Here is a 25,929-nt window from a genome sequence, read left to right as displayed (position 1 = left end):
AGCTTCGGCGTAGAGCCGGGCCGGTGGTCGGGGCTGACAGGCAGGACGTGAGGGAGAACCTTGCGGGGCCGGGGCCGGGGCCGGGCCAGCAGCAGTGGCCGGTGGCGCCCGGGGCCAGGCAGAGGCGTCGCGGCGGGCTGCGAGGCTCCCGCTCCGCCCGGCCGCAGGCGAGTTGCGGAGGGACACAGCCAGCCCTGCCCGCCGCCGGGGCGGGGCTCGAGGCGGGCTACCTGCGGCGGGCCGCGCTGGCCCGGCGAGGCGCGGCCACTCCGGAGACGCCGCGGGCGCGACCGCAGAGTCTCGCCGAGGCGGGGCGGCGGCAGCATGAAGGTGAACTTGGGCGTCCTCTCCCTCTTCGTGGCCCTGGTGGGAGTTTCTAGCTTCGTCTTCCTCGTGGTAGCCATCGCCACGGACTTCTGGTACATCATCGATGCCTCCAAGCTGGAGGAGTCCCGCAACGGCACGGACACGCTCAGCTCGCACTCGGGGCTGTGGCGGACCTGCCGCGGTGAGTGCGCGGGGCGGGCGGGGCGCGGAGGGGGGCCCAAGGGGAGCTGCCCGCCCCCGCCCCTCCTGCCGCGGCCCACGCGTGTCCGCGGCGCTCTCGGAGCCCTCGCAGGGGCCGTAGCAGGTGGTTGCGGCCGCTTCGGGTTTTGCGGCCGGTTCGGGTTTTTTTTGCCGCTTCACTAGTTCAGCACAACAGCCCGCTCACCTTTCGGTGCCCGTTACCCGGCGGCACTTCTGCGTGGAGTACTCTCGCGTGTGACTTGCCAAAGGAGACGTGGGGATAGCGAATTTTCTGCTACTGTAACCTGCTTTTACATTAACTTTTAATTCAAATTAATATAATGACTATTAACCATTTAGGAGGAAAAAGTTGTGTTTTCATTTGACCAGATGAATTAAAATACAAGAGTTCTGGCTTAAAGCTGTTAAAGTGATGAATAATAATATAAAGGATATAAATGTAAAGACTGTCAAACAGTATGTAGCTTACATAAATAATTGGTATAAAATAAATGGTATCAATATCAATATTATTTATTTGCCATGTATATAAACAATATAGATATAAATAAAATTAATGTAATCTCATCCTGGCTGAAGACTTTCCAAGTTCACCAAGTAACTGCACAGTATTTGATCTTGCTTGGTGTTTCATAGTTCTGGATTTTAATCAAAGATCAATAAACCCTATGTGTATATTGTGGGATTTTCCTCATTTAGTTTAATCTGAATGCCAGGCAAATTACTTTTGGGTTTGGTTCTACCTTTAAAAACAAATAATGTTTGTTGTAGTCAGGAAAGGATGTTACCTGCAGCGAGGCAGGGGAGAAGGAGCAGGTTGAAGGAATTCAGCCTGTGAGCCTCTCTACAGTGAGGAGATGTTTCCCTTTTGACTTCAGTGGTCAGGCCTCATGGGAGCAGAAGTTAGTTAGTACTGGGTACCAAAAATCCTCTCCTTTCCTTCCCTACCAAGGAATGACTGTTTTTAAAGCAGTTTTATATGAATTATATGTACACAAAACCAAAAAAAGTAGAAGTTATATTGCAATAAGATATTATAGTATAACTTTTTCTCATTGTTTTTTCCCTTTTCTGTTAGTGAGGAGTGAATGTTACCCTTTGATAAACCCCTTCTGGCACGAGAATGCAAACATCACTGATGCACACAGACAGCTTTTGTGTGAGTACTGTAGTATTTCTATACTTCCATCCACCCTTTTCTCTCTCCTCAGCCACTTGCAAGGTCCCATATCTGATTCAGAGGAGGAGATCCTTGGGACAGTGTTTTAACTCTGCTTCTGTACAGTATCTGTCACTGCATGTGGTCTTTAAGTGGGATTGCTTTTGAAATAACTATCTGTTTGATGTCAAGTTCAGCTAATTTCTTCCACAGGAGCAAGGTGTTTCTGACTGGAGTGGCTCAGGAAGGTACACAGCTTTTAAACACAGAAAGCAGAAATGTTCAAAATCCCTTTGAAAGAATTTGATCCCTGAAAATGCTCGTGTACACATATAAACTAATGTTTAAGACAGCTGCTTATCTACTGTTTCAGTGGGATTCCTTGCACTGAAAAAACCCCTCAAGTATGCTAGCATTTAAGATGGTAAAACAATGACTAAAAGCAGTGTTCAAAGCCTTTGATGAACATCATTTTCAATGAGATTAAGTTTCTAACTGCATTGGCTGGTACTTCTTTTTCTTCAGATTCATAGAATCATAGAATGGTAAGGGTTGGAAGGGACCTTTAGAGATCATCTAGTCCAACCCCCCTGTAGAAGCAGGTCAACCTAGATTCATTTGTCAATGTTAAAATATTTTCAGAAATTCCAAGCTAAAGCTTTTGAAATACTTTTAGCTTTTCCTAAAAGGCAATTTAGCTGCTTTGCATCATGTTCTGCACAATGCTTCACTCATATATGCTTCTATATGAGCTTGCTTTAAAAAACAACTTTTTTAGTCACCTCTCCTCTCTGACTCTGCCTGTTTTCCCCTTGCAAGCAGAATATATGCATTTGTCCTGTGTCTTAAAATGTTTGTCTTTCCCCCCAAACCAGCTACTTCCCTGAACAGTCCTTCAGAGAGTCTTAGAATGTCTTCAGTCTCTTGGAGCAGCATCTCATGGGACAGATAAAAGTGCAGCACACGTGGCAAAGTAAGCCTATGAGATACTGATGCAGCTGAGTTACAACAGCAGCTGGAAGGTTAAAGTAGGAATAAGACACCAGCAGGCTACTGAAACAGCTGTACAAACATATTGGCAGCTTCAAGACTAACAGTGCAGATTGTCTCTCTGTGCTTCCAAATGGAAAGGTGCCATTTCTTTAGTCTTCCTTGCTTAATACAGAGGGCCTTAGCTAGTTGATGTTGCTAAAAACTGTGAGAGTAAATGAGAATGATTGTCTGCTGGACTACTTCAGCTTTTGAGGATTCAAAGTGAATTGAACTGAACCAAACTGATTGTGTTTTAAGTGTGGGCACCTCAACTGTTGTGTTGAGGAGAGTCTAAAGTTTCAGGATAAAACTATTATCATTTCAAAAGTTGTGTGTTCATATTTGCAAAAGATACTTCTGTAATTTTTTCTCAGGCAAGATGGTTCTAGATTACAGCTCTTTAATGAAAGCTGATTTCTGCAAAAACAAAACCAGAGGCTCTACAGAGCTCTTTTGGTTATAAAAATTGTGTTGGCTTGGAAACAAAGGACAGCTCTTTGGTAGTCACAATTGGAAGAAAATAGTGAATACGAGTAAAAATTGGATTAATGACTATGTTTACAGACTCTTTAGAGCCTCAGAGAATTTTTTAATCTCTTGCTGTCATATCAAGCACTGTTTCTAGATTTCTGGCCAAAGAATTCAGGTCTGCAGAGACACTCAAGGTTTTTATTATAAGCAGGCATAGTCTGCCTAAATATGATGAGGAAAGAAGTCAAAGATACAATCACTGAAAAAACCTACCAGTTTTTATTAGAATGCCCCACAGAGTGAACTTTGTGATATTTTAGATGTTCAGCTTCAATGCAATTTCAGTGTGGTGAGGCTACAGACCCACAGCGATAGCAGCTAAATATATGAAGTACCATGTCAGTACTTCATACTTCTAAGAAATGTAGATATTTCTAAGTGACATCTAGGTTTGTGAAGTACTGAACTTCAGTCCACTTCCATTTCAGTCTTACATTTCTTTCTTAAACGTTTTCTGTGGTCATTGAATCTTATTTAGGCAGGTCAGGGCAAACCTTCATCTGCAACGCATTTTAACTAGAATCTTGGATTCCAATGTAGTTATAGCAACTTCTTCATTGTTACTATATGTGGCAAACAGGTGAATTGCACAGCTTGAATCAATCACTTCAAAAAAATTGTTTTTTGCTCTATGTGTGCCTGTGCAGGTGTCTGTGTGAGGCACATTCACATGGAATTAGCCTCATTCTGACTAGCTCTACACCCGTATTTCTCACCGTTTGATTGGCAGTCTGCATTTCAGGAGCTTTGGCAACATAAAACGTCTTTCTTACTGATTATTCAGCAAGATTATTGCTGATATTATATTGTTGCTTATTAAAAAAATTTAGAAGGACTGTCTCCTAATACAGGCACTTAAGTAACACATTGGGAATCCCATCCCCCATTCCTCACAGTTCCTGTACTCTTCCTGGCATGTCTTAACTAGATGTAAGTTCCAAAAAGATGGGAGGAAGTCTATACCTGAGAGCAAAAAAGCTGGGTCTAAGTGGAAACAGAGGTGCTGGTCACTGCCAAGAGACAAGCCCTTCATTAGAGAATTAAAAGCCTTCTAATTCCTGTTGTCCACATTTCCAATCTATCTCCTATTCATCTCCAGCAGATTCCTTTTAGGCTTACTGTGTACTTCAAATAGACCTTCTGGCAAATGGAAAACAACTGGGCATGTAAGTTAAGTTCTGTGCTACCAGCAGTACTACTTAGGCAATCAACTGAAGTCTTGTTAACCTGCTGAGTATGATGTGTTTTCACATCATGGGAGTACTCTTGAGCAATTTCTCTAATGGGTTAGACACAAGCATGCCTTCTGTACATTAAGCTTCCATTTATTTTCTTGCCACTCCCTCCACCTGAACATATGGTGTATACCCTCTCTCTCGCTCAAACACACAATGTAGAAAATATTTGGGTACTATACATTATATTATGGCAAGGTTATATATTTGTTTAAAACACTAACCACTGTCTAAAGAAATACATCACTAGACTACCTACCACTGGCTTTTCTGAAATGTCTGCATTTAATACAAACCCCCCACCTTTTTACTGGAGACGTACATTTTCCTCTCTCCCTTACAGGATTAAAATGAAAGTGTCACTTTCCACAATTCAGACAGTTGTTAAATGGTGAAAGAAGGGCATCACTCAAACTTCAAAGGAAGCTGCATTAGGAGTTCTGAGGCAGCTTCACCATTTTCCAGTAGAAGAAACGTAACATTCAAACCCACATCTGAATGCTGAAGATGACATACAGAGAGAGGGATGGTGGTGCCTAGAAGGAATGGCAGGATTCAATCTACTGTAATCCCAGCAAAATGGACAACTTTATAAATATTTCTAATCAAAATCAGTTTGTACTCTGGTCTTGGTTCAAGTACTTTTTGCAGGACAGATGAGCAGTCAAAAAACCCAAGTAATATGTTTGCTGGATAGTAATGTGTCCTGGCAAAACTATTCTATGAGCTCAACTTTTTGGAAACTCAAGTAACCTGTTCCTGTGTGTCTCAGTTATGGCTGGTACAGATTCCCAGCAACACTGCAAAGCTGGGGCTACTGTCATGAAAAATAACAAGAGAGGAACTACTGTTATTTATTAGTGGCTGCTTGGTTTGCCCCTGACACGCAAGCCACCTGTGTTAGGTGCCTACAAGGTATGATTAAGCCTGTGCCAATCCTGATTTTTTGTTAGTGACACAAACATCACGGCCAATCAGTGATTTCCTGTTATGAGGCACTTTTTAGTGCTGTCTCCTCTGCTCCTGAGCAATCCAGAGATGATCAGTTAATGGATGTGGTTTCCACTTATACATGTCTGGAAGAAAATGTTTTCCTTGTTATAAAACCAAGGCTGGAGTGTGCAGATGCCCATGCACAACTGCTTAAGTTATTCTCCCCAGAGTATTTTTATTGTTTCCTTTTTAGACATCTGTGTAGCTGGAACTGTGAGGCTGCAGACAAGTTAGTGCTTCCTGCAGGGAAGTGATCTTTGTAGTGGGGGCAGTTACTGATACCTCACTTGTTATAATGTACCAGATGCCTTGGTTTCTTCCCCAACAGAATTAGTTCAATAGTATAGTTAAACTAGACTGGATTTCCTTACAGCATGGGGACCCTGTAACAGTCACTAACAAGCTGCTTTCATGCTTCTCTCCAGTCTTTATGGGCAATGGAATGTGAACCACAGCATCGCTTACATCTGTCATTCTACCCACTCTTAGTAATGAAGGTTTCCATCAGAGCCCAGCTGTACCAAGTCTAGCATCATTTTGTTTCTGCTCTCTGCACTTTGTCTTCCAGTTTAGCTCAGAGACTTATTGCATGAGAAAAGCACAAAGCCAAAACATGTAACACAAAGTCCAGAGCTTCACTCATTATCCTGGGGTACCCTAATCCTGTGAGCTGTCCTCCACCATTGTCTTTTTGTCTGCTGAACAGGAGGGAAGCCAGGCCTTTGTGTCCCAGAGATTCAAGCCCTGAAGTCTCACATTTAGCCACACAGTAGTTCTTTTCTGTTGCTTGTTTCTGTAAGTTGTTTCCTTCCTTTCTTGCAGGCAGGTCAGGTTTTCTCAGTGCACTGTTTCTTCCTAGCTTTGCCAAATCTTTCCAGAGCAGTCCTACTGGCTTTAGCTACTGCTAGCAGCCTGTTTCTGCTAGAGGCTTTTGTCTTTCTAACTAGCTATTTAGTTACTGCTGGGGAAGATGAACAGGTCCTTAATTAAGCTCTTCTGAGCTGCTGCCATTTGGAGTATTTCTGATGAGGTGACTATTACAGATTTCTGGACATTACTTGCTATTACAAGTGCAAACAAATCCAAAGGTAATTTGAAACAATTAAACTCCAGCATGTTAACAGGAGATGATTAACAAAACTGCTAGACTGGCAGTTGGTTACTTTTGATACCATTCAATGTTTCTACTTCATTCCACAGGTTTCTCATACAACTCAACTGCAACTGTATTGACTGGTAATTTAGAAATGTCTGCCAAACTGAGAGATCAGGACATACACTTCAGATGTCATTCTTTCAGACATCTGGTCAGACCTGTAGTAAGACAGCTTGGGCTAGCTGATGCAAAACTTCATTAACTTGGATCAAACAATTAGAAAAAAAAAGGAGCAATATAAAAATGTTCATCAATTTGTTTCAGTATTTTGAAGATAAATTGTATGTTTCATGTTGGACTGACAGGGAACTCAAGCACCGAGAAATAAATGTGGGATACTAAATTAGCTTTAACAGGAAAGTGCATATATCTCTTGTTGCCCCAAATAGGTTGGGGTTTTTTTCACTACTGGATTAATTTAATCAAAATGAAGGCAGTTACATGCTTAACACATAATGTATAAATATGTATTTCAACATAACCTTAAAAACACTAAAATTACTGCAAAATTAAGGCTTTAGCTTCCTTCACAGATGATGATTGAAGACAGAAGCACAGTAAAGATATTTTAAGTCATGTCCTTCTATAAACTAATTCTGTCCCTCTAATCAGGGAATATAATGGCATAATATCATATGCCAGACTGCACGAATTCAGATTCCTGAGTAGTTTCCATGGCAGCATTTTAGAAGAAGTTTCCTAGGCAGTTGGAGATTTCATAGAAAAAGGACAGATGGGTATTAGGTATTGAACTGGAACACTGGAGGTGACAAAAGTACTGCTTAACCAAATCCAATCCATTAAATACTTGATTTGAAAAAAGCTGCAGGTAATTCATGACAAATATGGTCCCAGCTGTGTGTAGGAAAAGTAAGGCTTTGTCATGGTGAGATTTGTGTGTTTCAGCTGAGATATCCCTAAAACCTATGGTTTCACTGAAGAGGACATAAAATTAAGAGCTATTCTGATGTTGCATGCAGCTGCCACAGATCATTAATGCAATCTGTAACACTCCCCAGCAGAATACTTTGGTATGGATTTGTTTTCCCTTTGCTCTGAAAGGCAATACTCAGAGCCTTATCTTCTGTCATGTCAGGTCACATCACATCCCTGACAACCACTTCTAACTAGATAAAACTGTTGAACTAAGTTCCATGGCTATTTCTCATCTTTGTATTCAACTAAGAATTCACTGTTTTTTACAGAGTAAGCTGAAGATTGATTTGACCGTTAGTGTCTGGGAGTTGCTGTAGGGTTGGGTTTCTTCACCAGCAACAGCAGTCATGGCCAATTTTGCTGAAGGAAAGCCCAGGGAATAGCCTCAGATTTGGAAGCAAAGAGAGAAGGTGCTCCCTTCAATTAATACTTTCTGAGCATCGACTCATCCTGATGTAGGCATATGTGGGACTAAATATGAGAATATAATACCAATGCAAATAAACAAAATGGAAGGGCAGTAGGGTCACCTCCTGAAACTTTGTGATTTGCAGACATATCCCTGTGAGCATGTTCTGTACTATGCAAAACTAGTAAGTATGTCTGGAAACTACATTCCACTCAAGTAAAGAAATTCACAGTGTCTGCCTTTATCCCATTCAGGCTCTTCATAAACTTCCAAGGTTCTAGAAGTGAACAGAGATAGGTACATGATTGTATCTTATCTTTATAATGATATTGAAGAAGATAAACTGGATCCTTAGCCACTGGCAGGTGGAACACCTCCAATTCAGTGGGCAGTTACAGTGACCTAAAAAAATGGATCATCTGATCACACACAAACTGTCATCTCTTACCAGACTCCTTTTCCTTGGGAAACAGCTAATACTGTATTGTTGTTCCTCTGTGTAATTAAATGAGACACTGAAGCCTAGAGCCCTTCAGAAAATGGATTTTAAATTTTCCTTTCTCAATAACTCTGCACTTTATTTTTTGTTAATATTCTAGAAAAGATTGTATTGCACATTGCCAATAGATTGCATGAGAGGGAACAATGACACAAGGATTGTTCATGATGGAAAAACCAGCGTGATATGAAGAATACATAGCAACCTTCTGTTTACACAGCTATTAAAATGTTATAGGGATCAAGAAAGAGTAATGTAAAACATTTAGCATGGGAGGAAGCAATCAGGATAGGTTAATGTACTTAGTGAAGCTGCTGTAGAAAACAGTGACAGACATAGAGCTGGATAGGAAAATCTACATCTAGTTGATGGTCAGCTGCAACAAAGGAAAAGGTCAACAATTTGCTAGATCTGGTGAGGAGAGGACATGTGACAGAAAAGAAAGTGTTTAACCAAAGCATCTGCTGGATCTCACCACTCAAGCAGAACGATGCCACTCATTGTGATCTGTATGATTCACATAACCAGGGCTACATTTTATTGAGGTTGTCAGTGACTACCTCATATCCAGTGCATCACCTGTTATCCAGCTAGGCTGAATATCTGAGAACAGTTTAATTGCTTAAATATATCCATGTTGATATAGCCTTTATATTTGTGGTCCCTGTGTTAGAAACACAGTCTGTGATCCTGTGAAGGGCTTGCTCTGTATGTTACCTTTTACTTCATACCATATGTTTATTCCGCCACTTCGAACCGAAAGTCCAAGAGATTGTCCAGCTGCTTGTTTGTGCAGCACAGAATAAAGCTTTTATCCTGATCAGGGGCTCTGCACTCAATAATTATTAGTACATCCAATGAAACTGTAATAGGACATTGAAATATTAACACTCTTCATTTTTCCTTAGACATGCATGGAACATTTGTCATCCTGATGCCCCTCAGCCTGATATTGATGATTTTTGGAGGAATGACTGGGTTCATCAGTATTCTTGCCAGGGCCTACCTACTGCTTCTCATGACGGGACTGCTTTTTCTTTTTGGAGGTACTATATCAAACTCCCAGTATAACTGTTTTAAAGAATAACATATTATATCTGGGAAACATCACTTTGTCTTCCAGGGGAAAATAGCTAAGCACGAGTTTGCTTGCACAATAATCTGGTGTTCATTCACTTGATATCTCCTCAGCTCCTGATTCTGGGATATACATGGGTTCTGGAATAGAAAGCTGTCATTGAGAGTCAGGAAAGGCAAATAATCACACACAATCATGCATCCTTAGGGAGTGAGTCACACTTTGAACATAACACATTTGCTGTGCCCATTAACACAACAGATTTAATACTTACTCAGCACAGAGTCCAAATCCTTTACAGACGAGGAAATGGAGTAATGAAGTGACTTTCAAATTAGTAAAGCGTGGGGTTTGATAGCCTTGCAGACATCTCACAACTGTTAAGAAAACTGCTGGTTTTTCCAAGTTCCTGAAAAGAGTCTTGCTAGGCATTCTTGGCCTAGCTTTGCTGCTACTTTTGAACAAGTGGTGTCTCTAGACTGTGGGTCACAAAACAAAACTCCAAAGGCTTATTTTGAGTGTAACATTTCAATTCAGAGCTCTTAAAATTCTTTGACATTTTGTTTTCTATCATTTTTGGTGTAGCCAAAACCTGTGTGTTTTAGTCATTTAGGAATTCAAATGAAAACCACTCTGTCAAAATAGAAAAAATTGGTTTAAAGTCATCTCCAATTCTTCTCCAGGTAGACTTTTAGTATGTTTCACAATGTAACTTGAAACAGATTTTTTTCCCAACAAAAAAAGGGGATTCTCAGTATTAGGCCTCATCACCTGATCATAGAGTCCTATTTCTAAGAAGAGAATGCTAAGAGATTACTGGAAGCAAATGCTACTGTCTCAAAGTCTTGACTGACCTTTTTAGTCTGAAATGCTCTTACAAAGACCAACCACCTCCCATTATGCTTTTCCTCTGTGAAAAGAAAAGTGAGTTCTGTTGCTTTATAACATCAGAAAGCTGGATTCACTAAAAGGCTTAGGCTATTTGAAAACTACTCCAAATGGTAAGTGAAAGATGAAAAGCTGTGAAGTGCAAAGCATGATTTTCCCACTGAGGAGTGGAGTGCTGTGCCTTTCTAAGACACTTGGGGTGGCAAAGAAGGAAAGGAAACACAAAGATAGTATTAGGAGAGGGGTGCTTGAACATATTCCGGAGATACAACTAGTTCTGTTTCCCAGGACAGCGTGAGCAGACTGCAGGGTCGTCTTTGGTGTGAGACCAGACCCTCCTCCTGCTCAGTCTATTTCAGCTGTTTCAGCTGCACTCAGGCTTTGTGCACGTAACAGGTATGCACAGTTTGAGAGGATATTCCCCTTTACAAAGTTCCAGAAACATGGGTGTTTTGGAGTATACCATAACTGAAATGTTCTGCATCCCGAGACATCTACGTGCTTCCCTTTTTTAGTTGAAATGTGGCTGCATTTAAAGAGGATCACAGAACTCAGCGGGCCTTCTTGAAAATGTCAACAAAACAATCATTTCCATTGCTGCTGCTAATGGGTATAAAGGGATTTGCCTCCCTCTTGCAAAGGACTCTTAGCATGTTTAAAATCAGTAATGAGTGTGAATCTTGACTGTTGGATAACCCAGTACTTTTCTGTCTTGGTTTGCCTCTACTCAAACTCATCTTTCTGGAAAAACATGCAGACTCATCTAGACTTACATTGTGGTTTAACAGAAAGTCAGATAAGACACTATCTTGTCCTACAAATGTTTTAGGATCTACTTTCCCTGGACTGCACGCCTTAAATCACCTTTCCAACGTGTCTTTCCAGCCACCGAACCAGTGACTTTAGTTACTGTATGTCCTTTGAGTGACATAGATGCCAGGCCTAGGAGATAGCATGAACTTGTGCTGGATGTGCCATTCCTTGAGTCTGCTGACAGTCCTTTCCTTCTGAAAACATGTGGCTTCTTGTTTGAGTGCCTCCGTTAATTTGGTTTTTTGTCTCCTCCAAGGATGTCTTTGGCTCAGTTATTTGGAAGTGATGGATAGTCACAACTGCACAACACTTGCTGGGAGCTGACTGTGAAGACCAACACATTTACACTGAACACTCAAAGCAATACTCAGAATTAGAAAATAGCCTAAATTCAGTTCACCGCCCTGAGATGCAGGAATCTCTGTCTCCATGGGCTTTCTTGCCTAGAGGGAGACAGCTGTATGTGGTGCACAGCAATGAGAAATTAGGATGCTTTACAACACAATCCTGAAAACAGGAATGTGCATGCATTGGGTATCTGTAAAAGACATAAGTAGATTTCTATTGTGGGAGGCTTGCTGTTACTTATTTTGATTTGATATTTGACAGTAAGAACACATTAAGCACATTGGACTGAAGTAACCCACTTCCCTCTCTCCCTTCCCCAAAAACCAGCCTCACTGGATTTCAGAGGTAAACAGAGGCTAACTGGTGATGTGACCTGAGTGGACAGGAAGGAGTGGCAAAGAAGCCCTAAGAAATAATTAATTCATGTTAATTTCTGCAATGGATGCTGACTAGCTGAATATGTTTTTCTTTCATAGCTCTTGTTACACTTACTGGGATCAGCGTCTATATCGCGTATTCAGCTGCTGCCTTCGAGGAAGCTGTCTGCCTCCTGAGGAGTAAGGATCTCCTGGTAGAAATTGACATCAGGTTTGGCTGGTCCCTGGCCCTAGTCTGGATCTCCTTTGTGGCAGAAGTGCTCACCGGTGCTGTGTTTCTCCTGGCAGCAAGAGTTGTGGGTCTGAAAAGGCGATGTGAACAGGCGTTATGAACAACAGGTATCAATGCAACAACAGAACCCTGCAGAGCCTAGAAATGGGGGTTGCTTGGTCCATTTGGTCACTAGGGCTAATGAAAGTGGCAAGGCTGTGACCAAGTTTCTTGCCAGCTGCCCTAAACCTCCCAGTTAGCTGTAAACCACAAAGATTCTAATTAATCAGTAAAACATTTCAAGTTTTGTCATGAAGGAAGCTCTTGTGACTTTAGAAGAAACTACATTGCAGTGTTAGTGTTTCCAAACTCTTTTCAGCTGGCAGCTCATAAGACATCTTCATTCATTGCTTAGAACAAGGCACATTTCTTCCATTCTTTTCTTCTTTCTGCTGTCCCAGCAAAGTGCCTCAGAGTACCTGGCAGACCAGCATGCACAATCCACTTAGCTTTTGGTTTCTCCTCTGAGACTCCTGATAAGTAGGCTGAGGATTCCAGTCATGTCGGCAGCCTGTAGCAGCAAAGCTGCTCTGTGGTAGGTGATGTGATCTTCCTGCTGCTTTTGGAGGACCATAGGGATATGTAGTGTCTGTCCACCTGAACGCAGGGAGAGAGTGTGAGGTGTAAAAATCCTCTCTTAATGTGGTTTGGTTGTGCAAAGTAAAATTGAAAACAAATATTTAGAGTAGGAAGAACTTCAGAATATTTGGACAACTGCAGTGATAATCCTCAGCACTAGGGCATGGCAAGGACATCTAGTGAGGTGAACGTTGATCTTTGGGTGTACACCTTCTGGGTTTATAGGATCTTTATTTTCCTGATGTCTCCCAAAAAAGGCTGTCCTCTCTCCTGTACCACAATCATACTATTTCTTTGTGACAACACACAAAACCAAGATGATTTGAGAAACCAGAGAAACCCAGAAGCCTAATCCATGTCAGCTGTGTGTAATGTCTAAGAAGAGAGACAGCACAATGTTCTCTTTCCTAAGATTATTACTTATAGGGTGAAAACAGAGAAATTAGTCTTTTTCTAAAAATAAGTGTTGGTGATGTGATAAAATGAAAGGATGTAAGGCCTAGATGCTGTGACTTGATACTAGTTATCCTGCAGATGGTAGTGACTCTGATTGTGAAGATCTCAAGTGCAGTGGTGAGTGTACTGCAGGAGAAAGATACCTCTGCTTTTTCAGATGTTTTCTGTAACTTCTGTAGCCAGCCTCAGTCTGTCAGGTCTTCAGGCTACATACTCATCTCTTTCAGCTTATTGCAAGCTGCTTTTTCAATTCTGTAATGTAGTAGTTGAATCTGATACATTCCCCATTTCTATGTAGCAATTTTGGTGATGTTTCCTTTTGATGGAGTTTGTGCACGTGCTTTGTGTTAGAATGCATTTAACTCGTGCTGAAAACTGCAGAGTAAAAGTAAACACACAGGATAGCTGAATCTCATCTTAGGTGCCAAGCAATCTGGTTTTTCTCAGTTTTTCCTCTGGGTAATACTGTTTAAGAGAAGATTTACTTCAGTGCCTACTGCAGTTAATGAAGAAATGTTCCTCTGGCTGCTTTGGCTTTGAATAAAGAGTTGAAGGTGTTAACAGCTCCACCACATTTCTGTTAGATCATGTATTTCTGGAGGACTTCAGTGTATTACAGTTCAAGACTGGGACTCTGGAGCTGTGTCATCAAGGCACACTGTGTCATCGGGCAAGTCCCTTGTACTGTCTCCAGTAGTGCAAAGGGCATAATTTACCTACCTCTGTTAAATATCAGAGCTGTTTTATCATTGTATCTTGTGTTAAAGATTGCACAGTTACTGAGCTTGGCTCTAATCTTAGTCCCATAGTACCAATTACTTGGCAAAAAATAGTGGCACATTGCTTCTGAGAGCCTGCAGTCTTTGGAGATACAAGGAAATGTTATAACTACCATGCTGTGAATGGAAAACTGAGGCAGAAAACCTGTCCAAGGTCATATGAAGCCAGAGTTTCTGAATCCCAGACTTTAGTTGGCAAACCTTGCTTATTATCAGAGTGAAATAAGGCTAGAAATCCTGAATAGACTGAGCAGTAGGAATTCTGTGAACAGCCAGTACAATTTCATAATTCTCACTTGCTCCCACATTGGCTTTCACATATTTTCCACGTTGCCTTATGCTTGGACTGTATAATTGAGTCATTTTACAAGTTAAAGCATACCCAATCAGCTCTATAAGAAGAATAAGAATCCTCTGTAGCCAAAATTCCATGTGCTTAAGTGAATTATATACAAATGTAACGTTTCTATGTTTTGGTGCTGGTAAAACTATTTATAATACAATTTGTGTGACATTGCTCAGACATCACTGTAAACTGGAACTAAAATACCATCTGAATGATTCTTAAAATATTTACTACAGATGTTCTTTTACAGTGTAAAATGAAATAAAATGACATCTCAGAGCTGGGAATTATTTACCAAGACATGGAAGAACTAAGAGATATATTTTTCTTTAACTTTTTCCGCAGATCTGTCCTACAGTTTATATGATGCTTTTGAAGTGCCTGTGTCACATGTGGTAGGTATTTATAAGATATTTATGCAGCTACAATATAAAATACTCAAGTGGACAAATCTAATTAAGAAGGCCAATGAATCTGTTATTGAATTTGAGCAATTCTCATTTCCATGGCTTTTCTAAATTTCTCATTCTGGCTTCCTGCAATATCTGGCACAATGGTAATAAAGAGAATCTTCTGCTCCTGAATATTTGTATAACCCCTGAATTTATCTGAAATTCCTTCTGAATACAAACGAAAAAAAAAGATGGTTTGGAATAGTCAAATAAGCCTCGAACATTTGGAAGAGGTATGCTAGAAAGGGAAAACAGCCTGGAAAGGACTATGTAATACATGATACAAGTGACCTTATCAGCTTCATTCTCTTATTAAAACTAATGTTTATTTAATAGCCAGTTCTTCTCTGTATTTTTCCCAAAATGTGTTACTGAGATGGGGACATTGACTGTTACTTTCTGGTGGATTGCAAATTCATAGGTAATTGGTCACATTTAAAGGGAGGAAAACCAGATGGACTGAGCAGAGCAGTACAGTTCAAGCAGGTGGAGTGCACAGAGCTACTGTCCAGGACTTGTAATTAGTGTAGAGGTTTTCTCAATGGATGGCAGAGAAGTATAGGGAAGGTCAAAGGAATCCTTGAGGGTGAAAAAGCTGCAGATATACAAACCATTTAGAGGAGATGCTTGTGAATATAAAGTAGACATGAAACTGCAAGAATTCAGTCTGGATCTGGGCTATTCCTGAGCTGGCTCCTGCAGAGCAGTCTGGATGTCTCTGCCTTCCTGCCTCTCATGACCAAAGAGACATTTCAGGTTCAGGCACAGCTTCAGTTAAACCAACTCTATGCACTTGTTGATCACTGCTCTGAAGCCAATAGACCTGTCTAGTGGGTTGACCCTGCCTGGATGCTGCTAAAGGTGGCCGCTAAAGCTTCTCTATCACTTCCCTTCCTCAGATGGACAGGGGAGAAAATATAAAAGGCTCATAGGTCAAGATAAGAACAGGGAGAGGTCATTCAGCAGTTACTATCACAAGCAAAACAGACTTGACTTGGGGAAAAAGAACTTAATTCTTACCAATCAAATCAGAGTAAGATAATAAGAAATAAAACCAAATCTTAAAAACACCTTCCCTCCACCCTTCTTTCCTTTCTTTCATGCCTCCTCCCCACCAGCAACACAGTGGGATGGGGAATGGGAATTGTGGTCAGTTCATCACACGTTTCTGCTGCTCCTTCCTCAGGGGGAGGACTCCTCACATTCTTCCCCTGCTCCAGTGTGGGTTCTCTCCCACAGTCCTCCATGAACTTCTCCAATGTGCCTCCTTCCCACGGGCTACAGTTCTACACAAACTGCTCCAGCATGGGTCTCATCCATAGGGAAAACAGTCCTTCAGGAATGAACTGCTCCAGTGTGAGTCCCCCATGAGGTCACAAGTTCTGACAGCAAACCTGCTCCAGCGTGGGCTTCTCTCTCCACAGGTCCTGCCAGGAGCTTGCTCTAGTGTGGGCTTCCCACAGGATGACAGCCTCCCTGAGGCATCCATCCACTCCGGCGTGGGGTCCTTCCCAGGCTCTCTGCTCGCCCATGGCTGCAGGGACAGGGCCTCACCATGGGCTGCAGGGGAACCTCTCCTCCAGTGTCTGGAGCACCCCTCCCTCCTTCTTCACTTCTACTGTCTGTGGAGTTGTTTTTCTCACCTCACTGCTTTCTCTGGCTGCAATTGCTCAGGTTTTCCCCCTACCCCTTCTTAAACACGTTATCCCAGGGGCACTACCACCATTGCTGACGGGCTTGGCCTTGGCTGTCTTGGCATTGGCTCTGTCAGACATATGGCAGCTTCTCACAGAAGCCACCCGTGTAGTCCCCACTACTAAAACCTGGCTACACAAGCCCAGTGCAACCCAACTGACTCTATGCAGACACACATAATTGCTAATTTCCTCCTTCCAAGTTTTAAAGGCTGGAGATCAAACAGGACATGCTCTGTTCAGGCCTGGTTGGTTAGCAGTGGAGGAGAGCCAGAATCTGCCCAGAACCACTCCACTAAGGTGATCACATCAAGGCATGGAGTGCCTACCCACTCATACTGTTAAGGAAAACTGGAACTGGCCCACGAGACAGATCCAAAAGACAGATTTTCCCTAGCTTGGATCTCAAGCAGTCTTGGCCTCCAATTTTATCACTTGTTTTGGAATGTTTTGCAAATGAAATCCAATGGTCTCAACTATTTAAAAAACTGAAAAAATCTGAAGAAATCTGAGCCTACCTCATAGTTACAAATATCCTTTTCTCTGGTTCATTTTGTGAACTCCTTCCAGCGGAGAAGTTCATAGTTAGCCAAGACATGTCAGTAAAAAGCACACATCCATTGGCCTTCTGACTATTATTTTCATACCAACAGACTAAATTGCCCCGGCTCAGGATGAAAATGATTAGAATGAATGCTCTTACTTTGTACTAGAGAATCAAACTGTCTCTGGAATAGGCATAACCATGCTCAAGAGAGACACTTCTGTGCCTTGGTACTCCCAGTTTGTTTGCAAAGTGGGCACAGGACTTTGGTCAGATTTTCTTGGAGGTTGGACAAAACTACTACTGTAGTTTAACCCCCAGAGGTTTAGCTCTCTCTGGCTTAGTTTACAGTTCTTTAACTACTGGATTGCATTCTAGATAGGTTACAAAAAACAGATCCTTTTACTAAAACATTATAGTGCTGTTTTACTGTTACAGCTTTCTCCTCTGTTTGACACATCATCTTTAATCCTAACTAAGCCCTCAAACCTTTCCCTCTCATTTTGCCAGCCCTTTCAGCAGCCATATCACTCACATTCAATATTTGGATACATATTAGCAGTGGCAATACACACTGCTGGCTCACATCTTACTTCGGCGTTTGTGTTGCTAGCAGTCATGGTTTAAAGCTGCTGCCTTGAGAGACCTTTTGCATTCTGTAGTGGTTTGCACAGAAACAGCGGTCTCTACTGACACCTCATGGCTACACTAAGCAGTTGACTGTATTTGGAAAGCGTTCATTTCTATACATATTACTGACAGAGAAGACTGTCATACTCCTTAGGCACTAGCTCCTGTATTTTACAGCCCAGAGAATCTCATCTAGAAACTACTGACTTGCAGTCAGTAACGTCTTCTAGCCACTGGCCACCTTAAGTTAAAGTTTTACTGCTTCTGCTCTTAGGAGATATAGCTGTTCCATTGTTGGTTACATTTTCATTAGAACAACCAGTATTGTTTGTTGTTTACAATGTTGAAACTATTAAGCTGAAACTAATCAAATTGAGTATCTGAGGCTGCAAATAATGAGAAACAAATACCTAGCTTCGTATCATGGGTTGTTTCCTGAATGTGAGTAAGAATTGAGCAATTGAATGGGGCAGACTTCAGAATTAGTCCAGAAAATGTAAGAAGGGTTCTGCAGGGAATAGCATACTGTATTTTCCTGTGGTTTTAATTTCTTTGCTGTCTCATAAAACCAATTTTTCCAATGAAATCAAGAAGCTCTGCTCTCAGTACGAGCTGAGCGACTTCAGTGAGATTCACCAAGACATTGTTGAATTTTGAAACTATGCAACAGCTTCCAAGTAGAAGAGACCAGCTCTAACCTCTCACATTTATTTGATTCAGTCTTCCTTTCCTGGGAACCGTGGCAGTATTGTCCACTCCAGATATACAAACATACCTCTGCATAGGTGACTCAGACACATCTGTAATTCTTCCCAGCCAAATTACTGGGTTAGAGTATCTCCTGTAAAAAAGGGTTCTTAGCTGTGCTGCAAATTCGAGTTGCTAGACTTAGGTGTTGGATGAACACTGTTTGGGGGTGGTTCCTTCCTCCCTGAGCTATAGTCCCCAAGCAGATGAACAACAGTTGGTTAATAATCTACAGGTATAGGAAGTCTGGTATTAGAGGGGAAGGAAAATGGATACAATGCCATACCCCACAGTAACTAGAGTGGCATTGATAGACCGAAGTCTCTTGTTAGGCATGACCTAGTTTTTCAGCCTATTACCTAAGGAAACCTATCTTTGGGATCTTACAAGAACTTTTGAGGTTCCATCACCATTAAGGACAAGACACTAAATACTTGTAAAACTATCAGAAAGGAAGGAATATGGGACTGGAAGTAGGCAAGTTACAACTGAGTCAGAATCCTGCCTAGATGTAATGATAGCACTGCAAGTTATCATCAGTTAATGAGTTACTGCTTGTCAGCCAAGCTGTCACAGCTGAGTATATTTATACTCTCAAGTCATCTCCCACCACTGGATTGATTCAGAACAGCACCTTTACTGCCTAATCCCAATAGCATGGTTGTTTAAGATAGTATGTTCAATATTTTGCTTGGAGCAGACCAGAGATGATAAATGCTATTAAAAAGTAGCATTTTAGTCCTTGTGACAGTCTACTTATACCACTCATTTCAAACCTAACTGATAGACTCTTTGGTTGGGGTTGGAGGGATGGCAGCCTGTTCCCTGAAGAGCTTTTGGCTCATTATTTTACTGCTTTCATTTTTGCCAAGGACAAGGCAAACACTTTTCATGGAAGGTTGGGATTCTCTCAGTGTAATGCTCCCTAGGTGTTGAATTTGTCTGCCAATAGCTGAACAGCATTTGCTAATGGCTTATGCTTCTGGACACACATCTGGCTGCTGAAGGAGCTAATGTATTTCTCCATCCAACCTGGCCTCCTCAAATATTGATAAGCTAATGTTGTATGTAATGCCTGCAGCATACAGAGAGGCTGAACTGAATTGCACTGATGGAGGAGTCTGTATTTCCACAGCCTTTTGGAGTTGGCTGCATCAGCATTGTGCAAACCCTTTGGCATCATAAACTTTTTATTACCACAGCTCCCACTTGACTAGTATTATACAGTGAAGCATTTAATTATGAAAAGAAATCCAACCCACATAAAAAGAATTTTATAACTGTTGGGCAAAATCTGTAGAAGGAACAAACTTTGTAGGACTTGAATTAACAAGTCTTTTGAGTTATCTGCCTTTTTGTTTATAAACACTGCATTGCAGGTATGGGAACGGCTGTAAAGCAGACTTGGAAGCTGTATCTCCTTCCTGTTTGTGGCAAACTTCACATGTGACAGAACCTTGATTTGGTCCAGGGCACTTCTGGTAAAATGGAAAAGTCCTACATAAGTAACTGAGGCAACCAGGCCTGTTTCATTCAGTGAAGGGACTGATTTAATACCATGTTTGGCATAAAAGTGTAAGTATTTCCTTCTCAAAACTCAGGAATAATCTAATATTCAATGAAAACAAAAGATGCTTTCTCATCCAGCAGAACTTAAGACATTCCCAAGCCTACCTTTTAGACATACAGGATCACTTCATACTCAGATATTCATTGTTCAAGCTATTACTGTAATTTATAGTAATACCCAAGTGACAGGACTTACTACTGTGAGTTTCATTTTGCTGGACAGAGGACAATTCCAAAAAGCCCATCTTTACTTGAATCACTCAGTCCCCCTGATCATACACATTGGTATCAGTCTGGAAGTACTGGGCATGCAGCAGCAGTGAGGGTTGGAACCAGCTCTAGCTGTCCTGTAGGCATTACTGAAATCACAGGTGCAAAAAAGTAGAAGGAACATCATTACTAGTGACCATGTCTTAAAGAGAACTATTCTGCCTGACTGCTGTGGCTTGCTCAAGATGAAGTGGCAATTGGTGTTAGTAAACCATCTACATGGCAACATCTTTGCTGAAAGGGCTGGTTAACAGAGAGGCACGATAGAGCATCTTTATTGTCCTACTTTAGTGAACACTGGCTTGGGCCATTAGTATGCAGAGACACATGACTATAACTCTATACAGGGAGCTCTGCTGGGCTGATTTCCTCTTGAAGGTAAGGTTTGTTATTCCCCCTTGAGGTCCTCTGGCTCACTTTGTGGATAGCCTGAAGGCTGTTATATCAGCAGCATAAATGAGAAAAAAGTCCACTTCCAGTACAGATATCCAATAGAAATACCATGCTCCTATTCCAAAGTCCCTCCTGGACACAGATTTGCCCTTCAGAGTCTGCCTTGGGCTCAGTTTCCTTCTCTGTTCACCAGAAAGTCCTTTTGCTTGTCCTTGGCAGTCATAGCAGTGCATCAGGACCCTCTGTCACCATAACAACTGGGATATCTGCCTTATAATTCAAGCTGCCCTCTCTAACTTCAAGAGCCTCTTCCTACACATCGTCTAGAGCTCATCAATCCTTCCCAGAGCAATTCTACATTCCTTACTGGAGTAGTAACTCCCACATCCACTCTTGCTAAAGCCACTTCTCTGCCATTTTATTTCTAAAAGCCTGATGAACCTTATGCTCACTCATTTGAGAAGAGGATTGAATTTAATACAGGTAAGCCTTAGTCTTTTCAAAGAGGAACTAACCCTGTGATTAACCCCATTGTCCTGGCTTTGCCTGCGGGAATGGTTGCCCTAAGGAGTTAAAAAAACAATCCCATAGAGAGTGAACTGCTCACATGGCAAATCTCTTTGTAACAACAAATTCCTTTGTAGTTTAGACAAGGGTTGCAAACAATAAAACACTAAAGGCTCTTACAAAGCAGGATGTCCCTTCAAAATGACAAATGCATCCTCAAAGTCTTACTTAGCCATTAGCTAACTTTGTGGCATTGGACTAACTGATATCCCTTTCTGTATTTCACCATCTTTGATGGCAGTGTTCATATTCATTTCCCTCAAGTTGAATAAATGACTTTATTAAACCTTCCCAATAGCTCATTTAGAGATTGAATCATTCTCATCAGGTTTCCTTTCATTACATATGGAGATTTCAGCATGCATTATCAGTTGCAGCCCGTACAAACACTGCACAAATATTTTCAGCTAATCTGGAAATTAGATTAAGAAGTGATTACTCTCTAAATGGCACTCTTACATGGCAAATAAGGATACAGTAAAAATTGGTGCTTGAAATGGGTTTTGCAACACACATAATAACTTGGCATCTCACCAAACTGATTTATAAACTGTTACCATGACATGAGCACCCAACTTACTTGTGATAGCTGTTATATATGAACGTAATTGTACCGTACAGAAGCAGTCCCTGTTCCCAGCTCTATGTTGCTGTGCTTTGCCTGAGCAGCCACTGCACGTCACTGTTGTTCCACATAGAAGAGTCAAAAGAGACTCATTTATATGAGCAGGAGAGTCTATTTGCCTTTTTTCAATCAAGGGCAGAAAGTGTCCTACAAACCAAGGCAAGGAGCTTACTGAAGTCAAGGGTTATTTTTCCCACAGGACTGAAGGGAGACTATAACTATTGCTCATTCTCTTTGTAATTTGCCTATGCAAAAAGGCTTTATCCATCTTTTCTCCTTAAAGGTGCAAAAAGAGAGGAGTCATTAGTCAGGGACACAAAGCTCCTGAGGGAACTGCCAGATATTCACAGATCTTGTGTGAACTGTGACCTCTTGATGCTCGAGTTGTGCAGCAATGACATTGTGCCCTGTCTCACGGTGTAACCCTGAGGTCTGAAATTAGAGATGCTCAGACTCTTAAGCAACGTCATATATACAGAATCTCAAGGGCTGGAAGGGACCTCGAAAGAGCATCCAGTCCAACCCCCCTGCCAGAACAGGGCCACTTAGAGTAGGTCACACAGGAACTCATCCAGGGGGGGTTTGAATGTCTCCAGAGAAGGAGACTCCACAGCCCATCTGGGCAGCCCCTTCCAGTGCTCCCTCACCTCAACAGGGAAGAAATTCTTCCTTGTGTTTCTTTGGAACCTCTTCTGTTCCAGCTTGTACCCGTTGCCCCTTGTCCTATCATTGGCCATCACTGAGAACAGCCTGGCTCCATCCTCCTGACACCTACCCTTTATGCATTTGTAAACATTAATGAAGTCACCCCTCAGTCTCCTCTTCTCCAAGCTCAAGAGCCCCAGCTGCCTCAGCCTTTCATCAGAAGGGAGATGCTCCACTCCCTGGATCATCTTGGTGGCCCTGCCCTGAACTCTCTCCAGCAGCTCCCTGTCCTTCTGGAATTGAAAGGCCCAGAACTGGACACAATATTCCAGATGTGGTCTCGTGAGGGCAGAGTAGAAAGGGAAGAGATTATCTCTTTTCCTACTGCCCACAGCCTTTCTAACCCGCCCCATGATGCCATTTGCCTTCTTGGCCATGAGTGCACATTGCTGGCTCATGGTCATCCCGCTGTCCCCCAGGTCTCTTAGGTCCCTTTCCCCTACTCTCTAAGAGTTCCCTCTGCTCTCTAAGAGTTCATTCCCCAACCTATACTGGTACATGGGGTTGTTTTTTCCCAGATGCAAGACTCTACACTTGCTCTCATTGAATTTCATTAGATTTCTCCCCACCCATCTCGCCAGCCTGTCCAGGTCTTGTTGAATGGCAGCACAGCCTTCTGGGGTGTCAGCCACTCCCCTCAGTTTAGTATCATCAGCAAACTTGCTGACAGTGCCTCTGTTCCCTCAGCAAGGTCATTAATGAATATATTGAACAGTACTGGTCCCATCACCAACCCCGAGGGACTCCACTAGATACAGGCTTCCAACTAGACCCTACCCTACAGATCACAACTCTCTGCCTTCTTCCCCTCAACCACTTAACAATCCACCTCATTACCTGATCATGCAGCCCACACTTTCTCAGTTTTGCTGCCAGGATGCTGTGGGAGACAGCATCAGATGCTTTACTGAAATCAAGACAAACCACATCCACTGCACTACCACCATCTATCCTGCTGGTTATATCTTCATAAAAGGCTGTCAGGTTGGTCAAACATGACTTCCCTTTGGTGAAGTCATGTTAACTGCTCCTAATGACCCTTTTGTCCTTTAAATGCCCGGAGACAGCACCCAGGATGAGTCGTTCCTTCACCTTTCCAGGGATGGAGGTTCCTTCACCTTTCCAGGGATGGAGGTGAGGCTGACTGGTCTGTAGTTACCCAGCTCCTCCTTTTTACCCTCTTTGAAGGCTGGAGTGACATTTGCTCTCCTCCAGTCCTCAGGCACCTCTCCTGTTCTCCACAGCTTACTGAAAATGATGGAGAGTGGTTTAGCAATGGCTTCTGCCAGCTCCCTCAGCACCTGCGGGTGCATCCCATCGGGGCCCAGGGATTGATGCATATCCAGACTGCTCAACTGATCCTTAACCCAGTCCTCATCAACCAAATAAAACTCCTTCTTTAACCTGACTTCCTCTGGAGTCTGGGACTCCTGAGAAAAGTCTCCAGCAATATAGACAGAGGCAAAGAAGGCATTTAGTAACTCTACCTTCTCTGTATCCTCTGTTACCAGGGCTCTCTCCTCATTCAGCAGTGCCTACATTGCCTCTAGCCTTAGTTTTATCTGCAATGTATTTAAAGAAACCCTTCTTGTTGTCCTTGACCTCCCTTGCAAGGTACAACTTCCTTGCAAGGCCAACTCTAGAAGCATGACACTCCTAAGAAACCTCTGTCAACAACTATGTCAAGACATATAAGCTGACTAGCACTAAGCTCCTGCTTCCAGTTCTTGCCACTAAAAATACAGAAATATTCCCACTTTCTCACATGCCTTTTTATTTTTAACCCAACTTCTCAGCAATTGTGATATTATCTATATGCTATGGGCAGGCTTAATTCCTTTTCCAATACAGCTTCATACAAAACAGTTCAAGAGGAATGACACTGCCAGTAAAAACAATTCCAGTGGAGGGTGGGAAGATGCTGAAGGATAAAATAAAAATAAAAGCATAAGAAGATGTTGGAGGGGAGTCAACATGGTAATTATTTAATGAGTGAGGACCTTGTGGGATCTTCTGTAGCACTCAATGAGCTAAAAAAGCAGTAGTTCCCCATCCTTGGGGTTTCATACTGTGCAACGCATAGGTGACAGCTGTACTTACCAGATCCTACTGTTGCAGCTCAACTTGGCTGCTCTTGCCATATTAACTTATCACATGGCTGGCAACCCATGGATCTGGGATCCTAAGGAGGAAGGGATGCTTCAGCTGCAGGTGATGCTGAGGTGCCATGTAGATGTACTCAAGGCTGGTTTTACTCGTCTAGCTTTACTAGCAGCAACAAAGCTTGAGGGATGAATCTCAGTACGGAGTAGCCGTGTTCCTGCCGGGCTTGTGTGGCACATGATGACTTCCCTGCCACTGCATTTTCCCTGATGTTACTACCCTGATTTGTGATGTTTACAGTTATTTTGGAGATGTTTCCCCAATGTCTCCAGCCTGCAGAAGAGATACAACCTGAAAAAAGCATTGTTCTTTTCTTCCCTAGTACCCTGCTGGGGATAGCAGGAGTCACACAGCAGCTTTGTAAGGCTGAGCCCTGGCATTTCCCACGCTGGGAATGCTTGCACAGATATAGAAATACCTGCATCTCTCTGGCTGTATGAAGAAGCCAAGCCTCTGCATGCTCAACCTGTGTGCTGCTATAGATCCTGTGTCACAGAAAGGAAGAAAATTCCAAAAGAAATTATCCTACAAGCTCCAGCCATGATCTTAATCCTTTGAGAGGTCTAAAATCAGGCCAGAATTCTTCATGCAGCACAAGAACAAGGAGTTTTGTTTCTGAGGTTACGAAACCAATGTTTATTTCATAAGCCCAGATCCACAAACATGAGAGGAGAAAAGATCATACTGCCAGAGGGAAGGAAACTCTTTCCTGAAGCAAATGACTGGGCTCTAACACTGCATCCTACTGAGACAGGGATGATTTATAAAAAAGAAAACATACATGGCTTGGCGATCAAAACAGTTGCCTCAAGATTGCTGAGCTGAGTGAAGAAGTGAAGGGACACAGAAGTGAATCAAAGTCTAGAATTGAAGCCATAGGACTGAAAATGTCTGTCCTTCTTCAGACTTTGTGAGAAAATAGCATTGCCTTTGCCTGCCACTTTTGTTCTCCATTTTGTGTATTACCGCTGTGCTGCTAAGGGATGTGTAATTTCTCTACCTCACAGTAGCATGCATTGGTCAAGATGATCCCTGTTCCTGTACTGGCCTAAGTATACTTGACCTGCAGCTGTTTTCTCTCCTACAAATCATGGATGAAAGAAATCTGACAAAAGCAATGGGTCAGATTCTGCTCTCAAGCAGAAGCCTCGGCAGAG

At 42.3% G+C, this 25,929-nt stretch overlaps 1 protein-coding gene across 2 annotated transcripts; it reads left to right on the top strand.

Moving 5' to 3' along the window:
- The first annotated feature begins 221 nt into the window (after window positions 1–221).
- Window positions 222–14,997, top strand: TMEM114 (transmembrane protein 114). 2 transcript variants are annotated; one of them, XM_061993478.1, is made up of 5 exons: window positions 222–508; window positions 1,607–1,687; window positions 9,387–9,524; window positions 12,082–12,321; window positions 14,759–14,997. In XM_061993478.1, the coding sequence occupies exons 1-4, from the start codon at window positions 325–327 to the stop codon at window positions 12,312–12,314; spliced, it is 636 nt and encodes a 211-aa protein (XP_061849462.1). In that variant the 5' UTR covers window positions 222–324; the 3' UTR covers window positions 12,315–12,321; window positions 14,759–14,997. The 2 variants fall into 2 exon arrangements, with proteins under 2 accessions (XP_061849462.1, XP_061849461.1); XM_061993477.1 differs by lacking the exon at window positions 9,387–9,524 and having other exon boundaries at window positions 246–508.
- Window positions 14,998–25,929: the final 10,932 nt, after the last annotated feature.

The sequence above is a fragment of the Colius striatus genome, chromosome 3 (assembly GCF_028858725.1).
Source record: "Colius striatus isolate bColStr4 chromosome 3, bColStr4.1.hap1, whole genome shotgun sequence".
Taxonomy (NCBI): Eukaryota; Metazoa; Chordata; class Aves; order Coliiformes; family Coliidae; genus Colius; species Colius striatus.
This window is presented reverse-complemented; position numbering and strand designations above follow the sequence as displayed.